The sequence below is a fragment of the Kryptolebias marmoratus genome, linkage group LG17 (genome assembly GCF_001649575.2).
Source record: "Kryptolebias marmoratus isolate JLee-2015 linkage group LG17, ASM164957v2, whole genome shotgun sequence".
NCBI classification, from domain to species: Eukaryota; Metazoa; Chordata; class Actinopteri; order Cyprinodontiformes; family Rivulidae; genus Kryptolebias; species Kryptolebias marmoratus.
In genome coordinates this window covers 14,684,471-14,704,337 of record NC_051446.1, presented here as the reverse complement: position 1 = coordinate 14,704,337, position 19,867 = coordinate 14,684,471, and the positions used below count along the sequence as shown (strand labels likewise).

Below are 19,867 nucleotides of genomic sequence, written 5' to 3'. Positions count from 1 at the left end.
ACTCAGGAGTTTAACATTTTACACTCCAGCCTAATCTGTGGTGATAGTGTACTGGACTTTGAATAAATTCTCATCAGGAATTCAACACAGTTTCTCTGTTCTTGTGCTCCCTGAGTGATCCTATTATATGATCTTGCTGTAAATTAAAAAAAATCTCATGTTGAAGTATTTTTTTTAATCAAAACAAGTGTCTTTAGATGCATTTTCACTGCAAGAACCTTTTTCAGGTACCAGGATAGTATTCTGGGGTCATTCTTTACCCCGTCTTCCATTCCCACTACATTTACTAGTGGAAATGCAGATTAAATGCCCTGATAGGGAGGTAGTACTTTTCAAATTACCTGGAACTGTCAGGGTTTTGAGGGAGCACTTAACATTTCTGATCGTTGAGTCACCCAAGATACCCAACGACAGTATATGAAAGAAAAGGGGGCTATCTAACCAGTTGCAGCACTTCAGCAGCTGAGGAGAAGCAATGCACGTCAGATATTTAATTTGCCTAATTTACCCTGTAGTTCAGACTGTGGTGGAAACACAAGAGAGCTGAAATTACCAGGGATAATAATTACCAGAGTAAAAAGGTTTCAGGTCGCATAGTAGAAATGTGCCTTTTGTTGAGATAAATCTCTCTTTGAACGGGAGATTTATCATTGTTGTCGGCACGCAAAGTCCTGCGTGATCACAAAACTCTTTATATGGTTTTTGTTCACACAAGGTTCTTACTTTCCTGATGTTGACACCGCCATCATCTATCTGTTCATCCATTCCCATGTGCATGTGTAGGAGCAAATATGTTATCATTTGTAGAAAGCATCTATCACAGTAAGAAGAATAGTCTCCCCACCCACCCATTTAACCACCTCCCTCTGTCCATATCACAGATAAATAGCTGTGGGACTTTAAACATGGCGCCCAGCCGGCGTGTGACTGAGAGAATGAGCCAACTGGTGGCTTTAGTTGCCAGGGGTTGCCCCCACCCTTCTCCTCTGCCTGGCTGGGTGGGTGGCATATGGTGGCCCAGGCAGCGACCCCATTGGTGTGATACACACACACATACACATACTGAGAGGTCTGGAGCCACCCAGGCTGGACCCACGATCACCGTGGGAGACACAGTGTCACCAAGCCTCCGACAGAGGAGGGGTTGTGAATATGTTTGTGTATGGGTGATCCCACCTTGGACGCATCCCCCCCGTCCCCCTTCTGAGAACGTGGACCGCTGCTCGCCATCTCATCCCCATGGTGACTCCACTGTTGTTTCTGCTCATCAAAATTAGGGAGATTTACCTCTTCGCGCACCCACAACACATGCGCGCGCACAAAGCCAACAGGTGGCAGGCCTTGCTCAGCACAGCAGGCCAGCTTCAAAGGTTAAACATACACTCTTTCTCTGCCGTTCTCCCAAGGGACAGCAAGAGAAAGTGAAAATAAGCGGACAAGATAAAACAAGGGGGAAAAAAACTCCGTAGTGCTGCGCAAGCACATTTATCCGGGACCATGGAGTACATACTTTGAAATCACAATGTTTACCTAAACATGTCCATGAAAAGTGTGCTGCTCTCACACCTGAACTCCCAAACTAACAACCAGATGTCAGTCATCTGCAGTACTAGCTGTCAGCACACACCTGACCTTAAACCAAGACTTTGTGATAGTGCTGCATGTGTATCACACACATTACAGATCACAAGAAATCAGTCTGATTCGCTCAAAGCTTACATTGGCAAATAAATATTATATGCTACAGTGAACTTATCAGGAAGAGAAGCTTAAGCTATCAATGCTGGACAAATAAAGAGTGGAAATATACTTTAAATCTGTTAAACACTGAATCTGAATCAGCTTTTTTCTGACTGATATAACTTTTACTCTGCCTTTTGTTGAAAATCTAACAAAAGGTGGTGTTGACTCATAAATTCAAAGTTTATTAGTTGGTCTGTCTTAATTACTACAAATCATTTGAGTAGACTGCTATCCTTTTGCATCATTGTAGTCTTTTCATTAATATAACAACTGTACCATTTTTTTTTGTTTTATACAAACACATATAATCCAATATAATATGATTAAAACAGATTTTTTTAATATAAAAAAAATAATAACTCATGAATATGCAGAATAACTTGGCAAGATGCAACATTTTGTAGCACAAGTTTCATTAGGTCTGTTTTCATTATAAGTACACTAAATATGGCACATATTGTCTCAAATACAATCTTGGCACCACCTTTTTTGTTGTTTTTTTTTTTAAGTATCTATGTAACAAGCCTTGGCCTGGATATCTGCAGGCTGCACCAAAACACTGACTCTTCCCAACCAATACTGCTGCTTGAAAAGAGCTGATTGAGTTCCACTTTTGCATGATTCATTCCTGATTTATTATAGTTGTAAAGTAAAACACATTGTGGTTGTTTTGAGTTTTTTATGTCATTGAGGATACATTTTATTTCAAGTTGCATGAGAAAAAAGCCCAACGCTACACATACGTTGTTGCAAAAAGACGCTTTCCATAGTGTTTTCATAGTGTTAATACCACAAATCTAAAAAGATTTGGGCAACGTGATTATAAAAAAAAGTACTCAAATTATTATTAGTTCTTGTCTGATTTACAGTTTAGTTTGCACAACTTCAGGAGGTGTTTTACAAATATTGATCTGCTAAAATGTTTCAAATGTGACTGACTGTGTTCCTTTGCTGGTTTTAGGAATTGTTGTGTTGGGGCGTGAAAGTAAATTACCAAAACAACAGTGATGCATACACCAGACACACCCTTTGGAAATTTCTCATCCATCAACTATGATGTAAAAGGCCAATTACTGCTGGCTAAAAATTCATGTGAACTCAATGGGCTGCACATACACGGAAGGCCTTTAATATGTGAACATGTGTATGTGCGACTTCATCTATGCATGCATGAGAAACTGCAGGTCAAAGTGTTGCCGTGGCCTCATGTTGCCTATAAGCTGATAAGAGCCAAGGCAATTCTAGCAAGACCGCCACCCCCCTTCTTTCTCCCCTGCCATCAGCCCCCTTTCTCTGTCAGCCTCTCCCTCTCTGCATCCAGCAGCCCGGCTGCTTCCAGCCTGTCTGGTGCCAAGACTCAGATTTCAGAATTTCCTTCTACAAGCCACATTTAGAGCAGCTAGCGTACTTTGTATATGTGTGTCTGTGCTTGCGCGTGTGTCCGTTGGAGGGAGGGAGTTTGTGCGACTTTCTGCTCTCACCTCTCTCGCTATCACCGCTCCGTCTTCAGTGAGCACCGTCCGGGGAAGGGGGGAGCCTTCTTTTTGGTTTTTCTGTGGCTTTTTTTTCCATTCATCCTCCACTTCTTTGTTTATCTGGTAAAACCTCATTTGTGCACTCGACAGATGCAGTACATGTCAGCTAATATTAACGACCCATCGAGCAATAAACATAATTAGTCACGCATTTACATACATCTGAGATTTATGCGTTCCTGAGGTGGTAGGCTGGTCAGAGTGAGTAGTGGGGGTAGGAGGGGGAGCTCTTGAAACACTCAGATAGGAGAGCATGTGATGGAGTTGGGGTTTAGCTGGTGGTGTAGCAGAGGCATGACGAAGCAGGGGGGTGGTTTGAAGGGAGATAGGGAGTGGATTTTTGAAAGAAAGGACTAAGTGGGCAAATTTTCAGTTTCAGTCTAAATTAATTCTGAGTGTTTGTGACCAACTAGCCATGTTGGTGCATTTTGCACTTCCAGTCTTTGAAAATCACATCCTGTTTTTGTGTATATGGCTATATTTTAGGTCGCACATTATTTTGTAGCCCTTGGCCCACTTTGTACCCACCTTGAAGGCACCCCCGTCTTTGCATACCAAAGTACACTTTTGAAAAGAAGATAAGCAGATTTGGACCTGCTTTTTAAAATAATATTATTTATTATCAGGATGGTTAGACCTGGATATTTAGGGTTGTAGCCTCAACAAGGTATCAGAATAACACTGTAGAATTAGGGAAACAAAACCAGAAAGAATTTGAGACACTTGCAACAACTCTGACTATCTTGAGAGAAAGTTTGCCACACTAACTTTTTGAACATGTTCAAAGTTCAGCAACAAAAGTGCAAGTCTCTGAGACTCTTTCACCTGATCAACTGAGAACCCTCGTGAATTTTGAGACAATTTGGAGAGTCTCTCACAAAAGTTTTTGCTAACTAGTCTCAAACAGTCACAGCCCAGCGACATCCTGCCTTGAGATAATCTTGTGTCAAGAATTGGTAAAGTTATAGCCCTTTTGGTCAAACCTTAAAAATAACTTATTTTTTTCCTTTTTCTTTTCTCTATTTTGTCATTTGTCATACATACATATACTTGAATGGATAGGCATGTTCGTTGTATGTTTTACTTTGCAAAAACTTAATAAACATATCTTTAAACCTTAAAAGTATCAAATCACAGTCTCTTGGGATATTGCAAAACCTCAGACAATCGGTTGGCCCTCAGAGTATGTGTTGTTAATCACTGTCAGGTACTGCCACATCTGATTTTAGCTTAATATCTGTCAAACTGATTGAGTTATAGCCATTTTTGGGTTGGCTGAGGTCAAGCTTTTGTGACCATCGTGAATTTGGTTGACTCCAAAAGTGAACATCCAGGGATTACGTTTGGAAAGTTTCATTAAAATCTGTGCCGTTGTAATGAAACCTTTTGCTAAGATGACAGACAAACAAACACACGCAGACACAGGCAAAAAACAGTATCACCTGCCTTTAATATTTCAGCAATAAAATCAGTTTGCACATCTGCTTTTTTTTTTTTGTCTTTTTCTATCTGAAGTTGCAATGTTTTTTTCACCACACATTAGTGTAATTGAGTTGTATGCTTCTCTTTAAGAAAATATGTTTCTTTGTGCTTCTGTAAGTAATGAGGCCTGTCGTCCCTATAATGTGCTTTGGTGTTTTTTGGCACTTAAATGTTCATTCACATATGCTGACCAGAAGCATTCACACAAGCTTTAGATTCCCTGTGACTCTGTCTTTGTGTTAAAAACATTTTGCATTGTTCAGTTGAGTGTAGCATTATTTATCTTTAGAGAAGCACTAAGCACTGTCAGAAAACCTTTTTTTTTCTTTTGATATTTACCATCAGGATTGTATTAGCCCTTTCTTTTATCAGCCAGACTAAACTGAACCTCTAGAACTGAACAGAAGTTAATGTAAGAATACTATTGAATGAAATTTTAGTTAATAATTTGTGTTCACAGGTGTTTTTGTCACTTTAGGCTGGTTGAAAGAGCCAATACGACTTATAAGATTCAAGAAAAAAATGGGCTTTATCAGACCAAACAGTATTTTTCTCTCTGCTGCCAGTTTCATCTGTCCTGAAGTCTCTCTGACATGTTCTTTTCCATAGCACTGTTATTAGCTGTTGTCATGAGTACTTGTGGCTGCATTCTAGCTTGCTCAGAGAATCCCACAAATGTGCAATTTGTGCAAAGCTGGAACCAGAAGTTATTTAAAATATGCTTCAGTCATAGGTCTTTCCCATCTTGACTTTTAGTCAAACAGTTACTAAGTGTCTAGACTCTGTCTGCATGTTTTTGTTTACATCTGACTCACCGGCTTAAGGCTTAAACTGGCTTTAGCAAAAAAATATAAAAGAGCTGTTAAAACTAATAAAGCAAATGCTTTCTGTATGTGTTTGCAGCTTAGGGGTGTTGATTGTTTGTGGGTGTATTTGATGTGGGCCTGATCAAGGGGCTATGATGGTGCCTGACTCTTAAAAGTCACTTGGTTTCCCAGAGAAAACTATTTCCTGTTTCCCAACACTTTAAAAACCGTATAAACGTATATGCAGCAAATGCTGCATGCAAGTTCAAATCAGCTCAAGTTGTTTACATGTTTGTAGCAATTTGGACCCTTATCTGTAATATTAAAACAATGACAGTCTTCAACCAAAATCTGTACCCTAACAGTGGCCAAAGCCCCTATTGTTTTTATCCAGTTATTTTTTTATGTTGTCTCTAAAGTTTGTTCTTTTACTTGAGCCATCGCCAAAGCCACTGATGGACCCGTCTACAGTCATGGTTTTGATAACTGCACTTTCTATCTGAGATACCTATTAACTGGCCCATGTAGATTTTATTAAGTTTATGTCTTTAGATCTTTGTTATCTTTTATCTTTTTTAGCAGTAGCGGGCATGTCATTGACAAATAACACCCCGCCCTCATGTGTAGCATACAGCATCTCTTTGAAAGCACGGATAGACACACTCCACGTTACACACAGCCTAATGTCGTCAGAGAGTGATGGGGCACCGTCCTGCCGACAGAAAAAAAGTCATCTGTTCCATCTCAGGCAAATAACAATAAGCCTAGGGCTGCATTCCAATGGGCTTTCTCTTTGAAATGGGATACCAGCACACGCATTACAAATATATCTCTTGTTTTATCTTCCGGGCCAGGCCCATGGAAAAATTATTCCAAATACCTGCCGCGCTTTATCTGGAACCCTGGAATAGGTTAGACCCAGCCGGGAACACGAGGATGTCTAAAATAAGGCCTCTATTACTGGATGGAGTGGAGATGGATGGAACAGAGCGGGAAGGGACGGGGATCGAGGGGTATTTTAGGTGTATCAGCCCTGTGAAAAAGGCCTTGTTGCCGTGGCTTGGATCTGCTTTAAAGTCTACAATGTAGGCCAATGTCAGCTGTTGCACAAACTACATGTGATGGGGGAGGGTTTGGGCGCAGATGCATGCTTATGTGGTCTCATACGTCCATTGCTAAGCGGGAGTATAAAGCGGGAGTATAAATAACATTTTTCCTACAGATGTTCTCACCTTGACAAATCTGCTTTTGGCCTGTGGCATGACGGCCCAAAGTAATGCCTTTATTTATTCATTCAGCCTGCTCATGTTCAAACCATTGTTTCGTTAATAACCAAGTTTACTTTGGTAAAATAACTGACATGCTGACTTGCTTAAGGAAAAAAGAAAAGCTATTACTCCAGAATCAAAGCTGCTCTTTTCTGTTCATTTAGAGACCAACTGTTTCAGTGCTTCAGTTGATTGTTATCTAACTCAAAGAAAATTAGTGTAGAAATCTTTGTGAGCGGAGTGCAGGGTGTGATTAGAGGAGAAACAAGTTCAAAAGCTATCAGGAGAGGTGGGACAAACTGGAGCGAGAGCTGTTGAAAACGCCTCCTTAAGGAATTCATTTATCTCTTTAGTTCTCTTTGGTGCGACCCAACACGGAGTTCGTCACCATCGCCTGTAGAAAGCTGCTGACATTTCCTTCAGCAGCTGAGTGTGTGAGAGCACCACGTACCAGACTTACCCTAGAAACACATGTCCTCTACATAGTTCTCATAGCAGAATGAAGAGATGCAGTATATTCGACACATTAGTGTTGCCAAGAAACCAGTGGCAAGAAATGATGATCTTTTAGAGAAAGTGATGATCTTGCTGAGCAGTATTGGCAAAGTAATGACAAGGCTGTCATTAGTAAATTAGGATAACTTGTATGGTACATGGGACTGAGATATGAAGTTAGAGTCCATCTGGCTGATCAGTGTAAAATGCAATTATACTGACATTCAAGTCATGGAGTGACTGAATTTTGATGTTCAGGGAGCAAAGTTGTCATTTATACTGGCATTTCAGGTGTGCTGCAATCCCTGCGTTATTCTCTCTAAACAGTAAAAAAACAGTTATGTAGCAGAAATGACACAAGAAGAGTCGTGCACAGGAAGTACAGCCTTCATGCACAAACATGATCATAAAATTTAAATTTAAAACAGTATTTTCAAATGGATATATATACATACATTTTTTGTGCTTCTCAGTTGTTCTTGACCATATGCCACTAATTTATTAGAAAGGCTTTTGGGCATATATTGAAAATAAATATATTTATAATTATTAAATTTAATCAACAAAGTTAAGGTTTTAAGAAAATAATTTTGTAGGTTTCATGAAGAGAAGCAGAGTTGCTTTGTTGACTTTATGTTTGGGAGTGTGTGGGTGGCAGGGGCTTCTTTCACTGAAGCATTAAGACTCAATCTTTTCTAAAAATGTAAGGTCTTAAAATAGACCTCAAATGGACCTCTACCTTTCTTTTTTTTCCTCTCCTCCCGTTTATGCCACAACGTCTTAGGACAGATTCCAGTCCTTTCATCCATCGCTCAAGTTTCTCACTCACCCATGTTTCTTCCAGGGCTGACTCCGCCAAGATGACGCAGCCCATGAGAGGGGACCAGGTCCACCAGCCGGCTTCAGCTCGCAAGTCAGCTAGCCTGTCCTCGCCAAGCGCGGCTCGCCGGCTGTACCGCAATTTGTCTGGAAAGTTCCGCGTGGGCACCAATCCCCCTGCTCTGGAGGACAGTGTGGTGTCCGGACGAGGAGGAGACAAGGAGAGGCTGCGTAAAACCACCATAGTAAGTCAGAAAGAGTATGAGAAAGGGGGAAAAATAAGCCCAGGAATGGTCAGGGAGGGCACATGGAGTAGACTGGTGGTTACAACACACTACCACCTATTTAACGACTGTAAAGTAAAACTAAAGAATGACAAATGTTGTGCAGATGAAGAAAGCAACTTATTTTTGAAGATTCAATGAAGGGTTGGGTTGGCTGAAATATTTAAAAATATTAAGATTTCTCTGTGTCTCAGTTCCAGAGTAATGAAGCTTTGTTTGAGGCAGTGGAGCACCAAGAATTGGACTTGGTCCAGCTGCTTCTGTCCCAATACAGTCTTGAGGAGCTGGACCTCAACACTCCAAACAGTGAAGGCCTTCTGCCTCTTGATATTGCCATCATGACCAACAATGTACCCATGGCTAAGCTTCTACTGCGAGCTGGTGCCAAGGAAAGCCCCCACTGTGAGTAGAGAAGCTCTGTAACTTTATTTAACAGTGGAACAAGCAAAAAAACAACAACAAGTGAATGACTCTATATTTGTACACTTGCTGGGTAGTTGCTGTTGTTTAAGCATTAGCCTTGATGCTGGGAAATTAAGTCAATGGAGAAGTGTCAAAAACTGCAGTTAAAGGAATTAAAGCGTCACACAAGTCAATCTCTAGGTGTTCCTAGACGTATGTAGGGATGACCAAATGCCAAAAGCCTAAAAAACAAACAGCAGTCAAGGTTCATCTTTTATTAATAGATTATTGTGAAACTTAAAATTCTACCGACCATTTCAGCAAACGTCTCAGCACACACACCTATCAGTTGCTACAGTAATCTGTTTTACTGAGAGACACCAGCGTCTCTCTCTTGCAGCTTGCAGTGAAAACATATTAAAGGCGCTGAAGGGGTGGTAAGCATGATGCAATATTAGTCATCTTTGTAAGCACTTTTCATTTTCTGTGATCTGTGAGCCTGCGCTGACTTCCTCTGTTAATGATTAGAACTCGCCAGTAAGGCTCCTAGGCTGTTTGTGTTTGTACTTGTAACACACACACACACATGGACACAGACACATTTTCAAGAGCTGAACCAGAAGTCTTATAAAGGTATCATTAAATTGAAAACACTTGAATGGAAAGGGGTGTTTACTGAAGTTTGGTCTTTGATTTTTCTTTTATATCCAGAACCCAAAAAATTCACGAGACCTCATGAGCATGCATGGGCATGGACGAAAGACTTACACAGAGAAAGAAATGTGGTGAACAATGGCACGAGGGAATTCAAAGCCTTCCGCCGGTTTCTAAAGCGTGTATTAATCAAATTCCATCTGAGAAGGATCGACATCACAGACGCTGTAGACTTTTACTTGAACTTTAGAAAAAAAATTGATTCCGCTGCCTCTGATTGCCATGCTTCACAGTGTGTGGTTACCAGAGAGACAAGGCAAGACAAAGACAATCAAACAAATCATCTGAAGCAACTTCATATTCAGATTATAAATCCTGCTGTTGCTCACAATAAGACAAAGCCACTTTAATGAGCTGTTAAGAATCCAGCCTTGATGTGAAATAAGGACATGCCAAAACACACATGCGCGCGGTTGACGGCATCTGGAATGTTTCTAGACTTTAAAGGCCTGAATGTGTAAATCAAAATAAACTAGGATTATTATTATTTCCATGTATCCAACTGTTCAAGCTTAAAGGGATAATCCAGCCATTTTGAAGTGGGGTTTTGTGTGAAACTTATGAAGAATTAATATCTTCCCAGCTGTAGAACGCTCTTTGAATGTTCTCAGAAGATTCGTAGCAATTCATGCAAACGTTACTTCATAAACCTTTACTCTGCTCTCAGTTTTGCAATACATAGTTATCTCTATAGAGTTCTATGATTATTTACAACTGCATCAACAAGATGTAGCATTTCTGGTGCCATCTGGGGTCGAACTGAGCAGAAGTTTTATATTTCTCCTGAAATAACCGCCTAATGCAAAAATTACAGCATTGTAAAGGTCTAAATCATAGTATTTGCATGAACCTCTTTGAAATTTTAAGTTGGAGTTGCTTATGGAGGGCAGTGATTTGCTTGTATACTATACAATATAAATAATATAAACCATATATATGGTATATGGATATACAGTACATACCACATGGGATAAGAAATGTTTAAAGCTGAGCTATTTTGAGACGACAGCAATCCAGCTTTGTCTTAGTTGCGTTTAGACTACCCATAAGCGTGTCTGTACTGTTAGACGTAAACTCTATTTCTCCAAACTGAGGCTGTTCAAGAAGCCATCTTCATAACTTTTTTTACAAAAACCTACTTTAAAGTGGCTGGACTATCCCTTAAATAAAGCCTGACTTTGACAGCTCAGCCTTCGCTGCCCTTTCAAAAAGTGAAAACCTCGCGTTAAGTTTTCACACAAGTGGCTCGGGAGAACAACCAAAGTGACACCCAAAAGAGACACTCCGATTCAAAGTGAACCTCGCAGCCACTGAGGAGACACAGAGAGCGCCGCAGAAATAAACACCCAGATGGACATTTTGACACGGAGCTTTAAACTTACTGTCAACAGTGGAATCTAACGCTCAACAGTGGAATCTACAATGAACAAACACAGACCACGCAGACTAAACACAGACACACACCAGTCCCAAACACTCTAAGAAATGACCAGCCACCAAAGGAGTACAGTACGCTACTGTCTTTTTCTATCTTACCAGCTTTAAATTGCCTGTTCTATACTTGTGTTTTAAATAATCTGTATGCTTTTGCAACTGGAGCATGTAAACCTCTCTGATCTCTTTGTTATCCCACTATGGTCACTGTCGCTAACTGTGCAGCCATGGTTTGAATAGTTTCATGGGGTGTTAAATCTCACCAACTGTAGCGATGTGTTTCACACATCATTGTTCCCAGTGTTGTAGCAACACCCTAACCCCTTTGAAAAAAAAAAAAGGCCTTCATCTAATGGCTCTAATAGGCTGTGGTACAGAATATAAATAGATCAGTTAAACAAAAATTTCCATAAGTTTTACGGAAAAAAATAGTTTTACAGTGGCCATCTAATGCCCTCTATGCATTTTCCCACCACTTTGTGTTCCCTCAGAACCGCACTGAGAAAAACTCCTCCCTTTCTCACCCTTCTTACTTTCATTGCTCTATTTTCTGTCATTTTCTAGGTGATGTCATTCATTTAGAGAGACTGGTTAGTCACATTAAATGAAGTTTATTGAGGAATCTGCTGCAGTACTTCAGCAAACAAAGAAATTAAAGAGTGGCTTGCAGAAGTTATGAGCAGCATTGCATGCGATGGCTTTACTTGTCCTGGTTTTTAAATCGCTTGCTAAAATTTAAATAAATTGAGAGCAAAGAATTTAGTTGTGCAAACGATTTTCTTCTTGGAATATCTACAAGTATCAGAGTACAGGTAAAAAAAAAAGCAGTAATGTTCAAATTTTACTGAGATCAGGTAATATTCACTGTATTTTTCTCAGTCTTAGAAAATGTTTTAGTAAACTAGCTCAGTTAAATCTACACTGCAGCATCTTTGTGTTTTGACCTGCGAACAGCGAATGTCTGCTTGAGAGTTGTTGTGTCTTATACCGTTTTAACTAACGGAATCAAATGATCAAATATTGACCATGCTAACTTTACCTTTGTGTCCTCCATGTTGCTCATAGTTGTGAGCTTAGAGGGCCGAGCTGTGCATTTGGCTACCTTGGTGCAGGAGGCCGAGCAGCGGGTGTCAGAGCTTCAGGCCCAGTTGCGGAACGAGGGTCCCAGCGAACGGGAAGGATCTGACCAGGAGCGGCAGCTGAAGGCTTGGGAGTGGAGGCTGCGGCTCTTCCGGCGCATGCAGACGGGGTTTGAGCATGCCAGTAAGGCCACATTTTAAATGAATATGGCTTTTTTTTTTTAAATGAAAAGTTAGACTATTTCTGCATTTCTTTTGTTTAACTTTTTTTGTCTGCTGGCTTTTTGTCTGGCCTGAGTTAATGGCTTCCACACTGGGAAAATCTAACACACAGAAGCGCCTGTATTCCCGTCTTAAAGTTTTTGTAACCTACCTAATTACAAAGTAGACTGTGATCTCAAAACTTCCCCAGTTTATAGTGTCATATAATTTGTTTGGTTAACTGTGTGAACAGTAATGTTGGTTGAAATTAAAATAACAACCAGTTGCATTTCTAATTCTACTCCGTGTTAGGTTTACATAATTGAGATGTCAGGTTACAAGCAGAGGAGTTTGGGACTGCACTGTAAAGGTTCTAACGTGCAGGATAAGATTTTAGTTTGGGTGACCTTTATGTCTCTTTGCTTTTTTACTTCCTTCTGTTTCCCTGCGTCCCCAGACCCTCCAGATGCTCCCACTGTAGTTCGCCTGTCTGTCAGCAGCAGCACAAGTTTACAGGTTGACTTTCATGAACCTCTCTGTGTCAACTCTGCTGTGGTCACCAAGTATAAAGGTCAGTCATTACATCACTTGGTCCAAACCAGTCACTATAAAAATATGTATAATTAGTGTATTTATTGTGACGGCTAAAAAAGTGTCATGTGTGTTTTGTTTTTCTCATAAATGAAGATGTTCATTTGTGTATTTGCAGTGAGTTGGAGCAGTGCACCTTTGTTCAGTCCTTTGCTGGGTGAAATGATAGTGGATGACACCACGTTACTACAGTGCAACATAACTGGACTAACTTCTGTAAGTTCTACCTCTCAAACGATCGGCATTTTAAGCTGATGACTCCGGAACAATATTTGTTTCAGATTTCTGGTATGAATTACAATGTAACAAACGTCACAGAGAGTGTCTCTTCACTGTTAAATGCTCTTCCTTATTTGAGTAAGAACTCGCATTTATGTACATTTAGTTTCTGCACGTCTGCACAACAAACTTTGACAGACAAAACCATTTCCACATGAACCTGGTCAAGTAGTTGCAATCCCCTTCCCTCTACAAGATGAAATGGATGCAGTCACTCTTTATATGGTAGTTTATAGCCAAAACAATATACAAAAAGCAACTAAGCTGTGGGTTCTCCAGCTGTTGTTGAAAGCCAGTAAAAAACTTAGGAGCTTTTGTTCCAACTGAGGACTGTCAGTGATTATTTACAAACAGGTTTGAAACTTTTGGGTAAAATAAAAAAGGGTATTTCATATATGATTTATTTCTTACATTCAACAAACTCTAAGCACAAGTTTTAGTTACAGTCAATCCAAAATGCTTGCTGTGACAAACTTTTTTTTTTTATTTTGTTAAAAGTTTTGGTTTCTAACTAAAGAACAGTTGGAAGATAGACTTCTTCAAAATAATTTAAAAAAGAGCAGCTTGGTAGCCTGCCACCTGATTTATGTTTGGCATTTCCAAGTGAACATGTTGGAAAAAAAGTATGCTCCGCTTGTATTTTCCTAATACCTGAGAGAAACCCCTCCCCCCGCCATAAGACTGCAGCCTAAGCCTTTTCTTGTCACAAGACAGAGGTCAAGGCAGGGTCAGTCAATGTTTGGTGGCTCATTTGATTGATTCAAAGCCTTGCTGTCAGCAGACTAAGCACAGTGACAAGCTTCTTGTTAGGCACTACGCCTAACACATTATAATGTATATACATATGCCTTTAAATACACTAAATTTGTACATATCTGTATTATATATGATTCTGTGATTGTGATCACCACTAAATTATGTCTTAACTGTCATCTTTCCTGTCTTTCCAGGGGACCTATTACTATGTACAGGTGTCAGCATACAACATGAAAGGCTGGGGGCCTCCAAAAGCTTCCACCCCAGCCTGTGCTGCACCTTCCAGTGAGTTTGCATTGTGTTTGAATCTGATTTTACATAATCAAAACATTAAAGAAATAACACAGGCATATGTACCTCTGATGTTTTGGTGCGTGTGTGATTTGTTTTGTTTTTATATCATAAAGGAATTGAAGGTTATCAGGACAACAAGTGAAGGGGACCTCTGTAATATGGTTTAAGATAATTGGTTTTGGTAATTGGTTTAAGATAAGATTTGGATAATGGGGAACTATGCATTTAATTAGGATGTTTAAGGTCACTGTAATGAACTAGGAAATACATTGTGTCAATGAAGGGTCCACATGGACTATCCTCAGCCAGGAGGGTGGGTGGGTGGGCTTTTAGGTTCCATTTGCAGATATCAGGATGGTGTGTGGACCTGGCTGGCACTTTTCCATGCACCAGCCTGAGGCTATGGTTACATGGCCTTGGGTTCAGCCAAGAAATTAACCGTGAAGTCATGTACAACAGCTGAGGTGATGACCACTCCACACCCCCTCTTTCTGTATTACTTGCTTTCTTTTTTCTTTCATCTAAAAAATAAAATTGATTTTAAAGTTTGATGTTTTTTATGGCTTATAAAATGATTTTTATTATTCATGCTAATGTGCATATGATGTTTCTCCAGCTGGTAAATGACCTGCTGCAGCAGAGTGAACAAACTGTAGAAAGTACCATTGTGGGTATACTGGGACACCCGTGGAACATCTGGACAACACATGAACATGTTTGTCCTCATCAGCATATAGTGTTTTTCAACAAGTGTGTATATGGTCTTCATTTTAAAGAAACTAGGCTTTCCCTCTCTTTTTTCTGCTGTCCCACCTCCCTCCCTTCCTCCCTCTCTCAGAGCTAATTTAGATGTTGCGTGTTTGTGTTTTCCATTTGGGCCTACCACTGGAAATATTTGCATGTCTGTGCTGTAGCGCACGGCGCGGCCCCAACAGTGGGGGCCTTATACCGGGCCGTGGACGCCCATTAAAGGGCCCGCTTGTCTTGTTGGGACAGGCACCTTTCCGGGAATAGAGCTCACCGTGTTTCAGCCCCATGCACCCTCCGGGGGGCTCCAGTTGGGGGTGCAATGATTGGTCGGGGGTTGGGTTATCGCTGACTCATCCTCCTGTGCTTAAACACAAGGCAAAAAGTGCTGAAGAGTCCTATATATTTTTTTATTTGAAGAGTCAGTCATCTGAAAGAAAGAAAAGTTTGTATGTGTTTTAAATGTTTTTATGTTTGTACATATGATTTTGCGATTGTGTGTTACCATGCTTGTATATTTTGATTAAGGGGAAAAGTAATAGAGCAACCAAGACACAAATGTGAAAAAAAAAACTGAAGTCAATATCATATTCATTTATCACTTTGTCAGGAATAAAATTATTGTAGGTGACAGCAAATGAATCATGTATCAACACTGAAAGATTTTGTAGAGGCTTAACTTGGCATAGTCTTTCAGTTTTGATAGATAAGGCGTGAAACCTCTATTTTATACTTAAATTTAAAGCAAGGAGGCAGGGTGTGAATTACATCTCCACAAAGATAGGAAAACATAGATCAGTCTGCAACAGCGTGACTGTGCAGCGCTAACGCCACAGACAAGATCTGCCATCAAGAAAAAGTATTGAAACTCCCTTCTACCGTCAAGCCCTGCTCATACAACAGTTTTTCAGTTGACACCGAAACGTTTTGTGGAAGTTTTTGCAAACTACCATCATTCCTTCATGGGAAACCACAACATACGTGAACTCCCACATGCACACTAAGGTCGCAGTCAGTCAATAGTTATTCTGCACATGCGTGAGTAGATTATCGACAGTAACAATGGCGGATAGTAAAGTGCTGTCTGTGGTACTCACCCTTTTCAACATGTAGGAGCAACCCAACCTTATCCTTGATCCAAACAAACGTTTTGGATGTAAAGGTACGCATGTGTCATTGAAATACAAAAATCACAGCACTAGCTAGTGACCTGGCATAAAAACTACAGCAGATTCAACCAGCGCAGCATTACCGTAAAACACGTGTAACTTTTTCACAATAAACATTGGAAAAACTCTAACGTTTCCAGAGATTGTTCTCATGTAAAAAGGGCAGCAGTTCATAGTGGTCATTCACTTCAAAAGATTGTCTGTGTATTCAGCAACTAGTGTCAAAATTTACACTGCAACTAAATAAAGAGTTTACATTAGGGTGAGTGTGAATAAATACATAATGAAGTCATTACATAAAAATAAATGGAGACACCACCAATAAAAGGTACTAAAGTGTGTGTGTGTGGGGGGGGGACGACTTTTGAGCATTTAGTTCTGTTTCTCACTTTTGAAAACCTCCCAACTTCTTTTATTGGGATGGGGAATTTGGTTTGTTATACCTTTGTTTTCCTACCATTGGTTCTTAGCTCTTGTTTGTTTCTGCAGGCTGGAGGGACGTTGATGGCCACGCTCCACGTCAGAAAGGCCAGAAGGAGGCACTTGACCAGCTACTTGGACAGATAAAAGAAGCTCACCGCCACTGTGTCTGCCATGGTATTTACATTTTTAGCCATTTGATGGCCGTTTTTTGTATAGAAGACCAAACAATGAAAGGAGCCTAAATTATGTGCAAAATTAACCCAGGTGAAATTTAAATCTGGTGGTGATTATGCTTTTCTGTTGATTACATATGCAGCTGAAATGCACCCGGCAAACAGAACTGCTTTTTTTTTCTCACGTCTCAGTTGTGCTTTAGGAAGATTGCTGGAGGCTGCAATTCACAGGTGCAACAAGTTTCACTAATTGCTGTGTTTCATTTCACTTTGACAGACACTTTGCAATCTGAGGCATGACAAGTACTTCAGGTGCCATACATACTAAGATGACATGCCACCTCCCTTCTTGTCTCAGCAACCCCTCATTCCCTTATGAGTCTTTCCATGACTCAGGGCTTCTTGCTGAACACCTCTCTCTCTGTGACAAAATGCAGATCAACATCCCTCACACTCAAGCTGTTTATACCCCCGAACACTGCCTGCTGTAAGCTGGTCCCATAAGTGTCAAAACCTGTCCACACTGACTCCTTCATAGGATGGCGAACTGCATTTAGCATTGAGCCTCTCTTTTTCTCTCACACCCACATGCCCAAACACACTCACCCACTTACTATTGTCCACTGTGGCCGGGCCATATTTGCAACAGGGTGAGATGCAATATAATAGTCAGTATTGAGTGGCTCTTGGTTTGTCAGACGGCGACTGATTGAGCTTGAGGGTTCAGGCACGGTAGCCAAGGTGGCGTGTCCTGGGGTCATGTTTGTTATTCCTGTAGCAGACAAGTCCTGGGCTGGAGTCTGAGAAGAGCATAAATTAACACTGACTCCTGCTGCCTCCCCTCTTCAACCCCCCTCGCAGCACGCTAGTCGTCTTGTCTACTGTCCCCGCATATACTGTACACTTACAGAAATACAGATGGACATGAACAGACAGAAATATTCAAACACATGCTCTCTTTTTCAACTCTGACTTTCCCATGTGTTCATGTGCGCCCCCCCGCCCATCACAGCCCAGCTTATGGCCCACACCACGTTCTCCCTCTTGTCCAAACACTATTAATTAAACTGTGAAAGAGGCCTTGACTAACACAGGCTCCCCAGCAGCCAGCCCTACTTGTCTGTCTTACTCAGTGTCATACAGGGGAATGAGGCCAGGAGGACTAGAGCTGAACAGAGTCGCGAGAGGAGAGACATTTGGGGAGGTGAGAGGGGGCCGAAAGGTGCTGCTGTTTTTTCTTACTGCACCACCTTGACTCGTCCACCTGAAGGAAAAAAAATAGTTCTTTTTTAGCCCTGAATGAAGGGATTTATTGACTTTAAGTGGCCTGGGGCTGGCGAGAGATCACCTGGGACGAGAGGGAGTCTGAGGGGATTTGGGACTCAGTGTTCCTAATGACTTGGGAGGTGCGTTATCTCACCAGCGAGAACCCACACAAACACACACATACATATATATAAACACCTCCCTCTCTGGCCTCCAACCCCCTCATGGCCCACTAAAAATAAACATGTCCCCACAGACCTAACTGACCTACCTGTCAGTGAGTGGCAAAGGGTTAAGACACATACAGACGTGCACACATGAATTACAGAAGTTTCTTGGCTCCACGCATAAGGCTGCAGCTCAAGGCATGCTTAAGCGGCTATAGTGTGTGCTGGTAAACACACACTCACATACATGTACACAGAGTTAGTGATCCCCTGAGACTCGAGAGCTAGTGGTTCCCTCTGGGCCAATAGTCTGCTGTTGGCAGCCAGCATGACTGTCAAATTGAGCGGCCCCACTGGAAAGCATGAAATGTCAGAAAACATTCAGCCGTGTTGTTGGACCTGTCAGGTTTGTTGTCAGTTCGGTAACAGGCTGTCACTGGAGATGTTTCTAAAGCCGGTCCTGTCCTGAACAAGTGTCTATTGGTTTAGCAAGAAAATTGGTCAATAAATCAGAGTAATGGCATAAGGACCCTAAGAACCCTAAATGTAGACATCAAGAGCATTATTAAGTACCTGAAACTTGTACTATGTTGTAATGAAATTAATTAAGTCTTTATTCTTGTCACACAGAGCAGTGCAAAGCTCCAACACAAGGCAGGAAGCACTCAGTATCCAAAAGCCTTCGCCACCTCTTCCAACCCACCAGCAAATTTGTCAAAAGCTTGAAAAGGTAGGCAAACATTTACCAGTAAGGTGCAACAGACACTTTTAGATTTGAAACAATGATGTACGTCATAACAAATTTTCAGAGGAATTTTATTGGTTTAGATGTTTTCTAGTGTCACCCTATTCATAGACTCCATGTGTTCCCTTGGCCATCGCTTCGAAGTCACAACGAGGATTGGTTCAAATATTCCACTATGAAATCAGACACCCCGACAAGAAGCTGACACACAATCAGTCATTCCCAATTGTTCCAAATTTGCTGTGTAACTAGTTATCAAGCTTGCATACAAGGCTATTGGTTTTTGTGCTTATTTAGGATACCGGTGACACCAAACATATCAAAATATATCCAACTACAATGGATGTTTTGATTAATAGTTTTGATGAAAAAAATACAATTGTGAGTTTCTTTGTTAATGCAGCTTGTAACAATTTTTTTTTTCAAGCGTGCCCCTGAAAGGTCTCTGTTTGAAGGGCCAGATAGCTGTAGAACAGGATAAATTGGGACACCCCAACTCTTATCCCCTCAGTGTGAACATGCAAAACATGGGGTTTGGGCTAAGTAGTATGGGGTAAGGGGTTTAATTGAATTTATCATATACTCATGTTTAAAATAAATATTTCAAATATATCAAATTATTGTTGTGAGTTGGTCATTATTCCTGTCCCAAAATCTGGATTTTCTTTCCAGTTATCAAATTTCTAAGCATATGCATTTACTTTGCTAATTAGTCAGATTAGCTGCTTTTCTGTTGTAACAATTTTGTGTGTTTTTCTCCAGAGGTCTCTACCTGACATCCATTTTCTACAGAGACGACACCGTGTTGGTAACTGCAGAAGATCAGATTCCTATTGTGGAGGTGGAAGATTCCTACTCCAGCACACTGATGCAAGACTTTCTCTGGTTCACCAAGGTAGACAGACAACATTTGTGAAATTATCCCTTTTTGTTTTACAAGTTTTTATTTTACATTTAGATCTCAAGCCTCTGGAGAGCTTGAGAAAAGACATTGT

At 40.8% G+C, this 19,867-nt stretch overlaps 1 protein-coding gene and 1 long non-coding RNA gene across 3 annotated transcripts in view; one reads left to right on the top strand and one right to left on the bottom strand.

Moving 5' to 3' along the window:
* The window catches only part of LOC112450573, a 134,068-nt gene that overhangs the window by 35,987 nt on the left and 78,214 nt on the right, over positions 1–19,867 (bottom strand). The window lies entirely within an intron of this gene.
* LOC108237119 (ankyrin repeat and fibronectin type-III domain-containing protein 1) overlaps positions 1–19,867 on the top strand; it is a 144,063-nt gene that overhangs the window by 115,940 nt on the left and 8,256 nt on the right. For both annotated transcript variants that reach the window (XM_037980773.1, XM_037980772.1), the window contains 9 exons: positions 8,174–8,393; positions 8,627–8,834; positions 12,048–12,245; positions 12,720–12,833; positions 12,972–13,069; positions 14,083–14,173; positions 16,588–16,695; positions 18,758–18,857; positions 19,635–19,767. In XM_037980773.1, the coding sequence (XP_037836701.1) occupies positions 8,174–8,393; positions 8,627–8,834; positions 12,048–12,245; positions 12,720–12,833; positions 12,972–13,069; positions 14,083–14,173; positions 16,588–16,695; positions 18,758–18,857; positions 19,635–19,767 (1,270 nt within the window). The remainder of the gene's footprint in view (positions 1–8,173; positions 8,394–8,626; positions 8,835–12,047; positions 12,246–12,719; positions 12,834–12,971; positions 13,070–14,082; positions 14,174–16,587; positions 16,696–18,757; positions 18,858–19,634; positions 19,768–19,867) is intronic.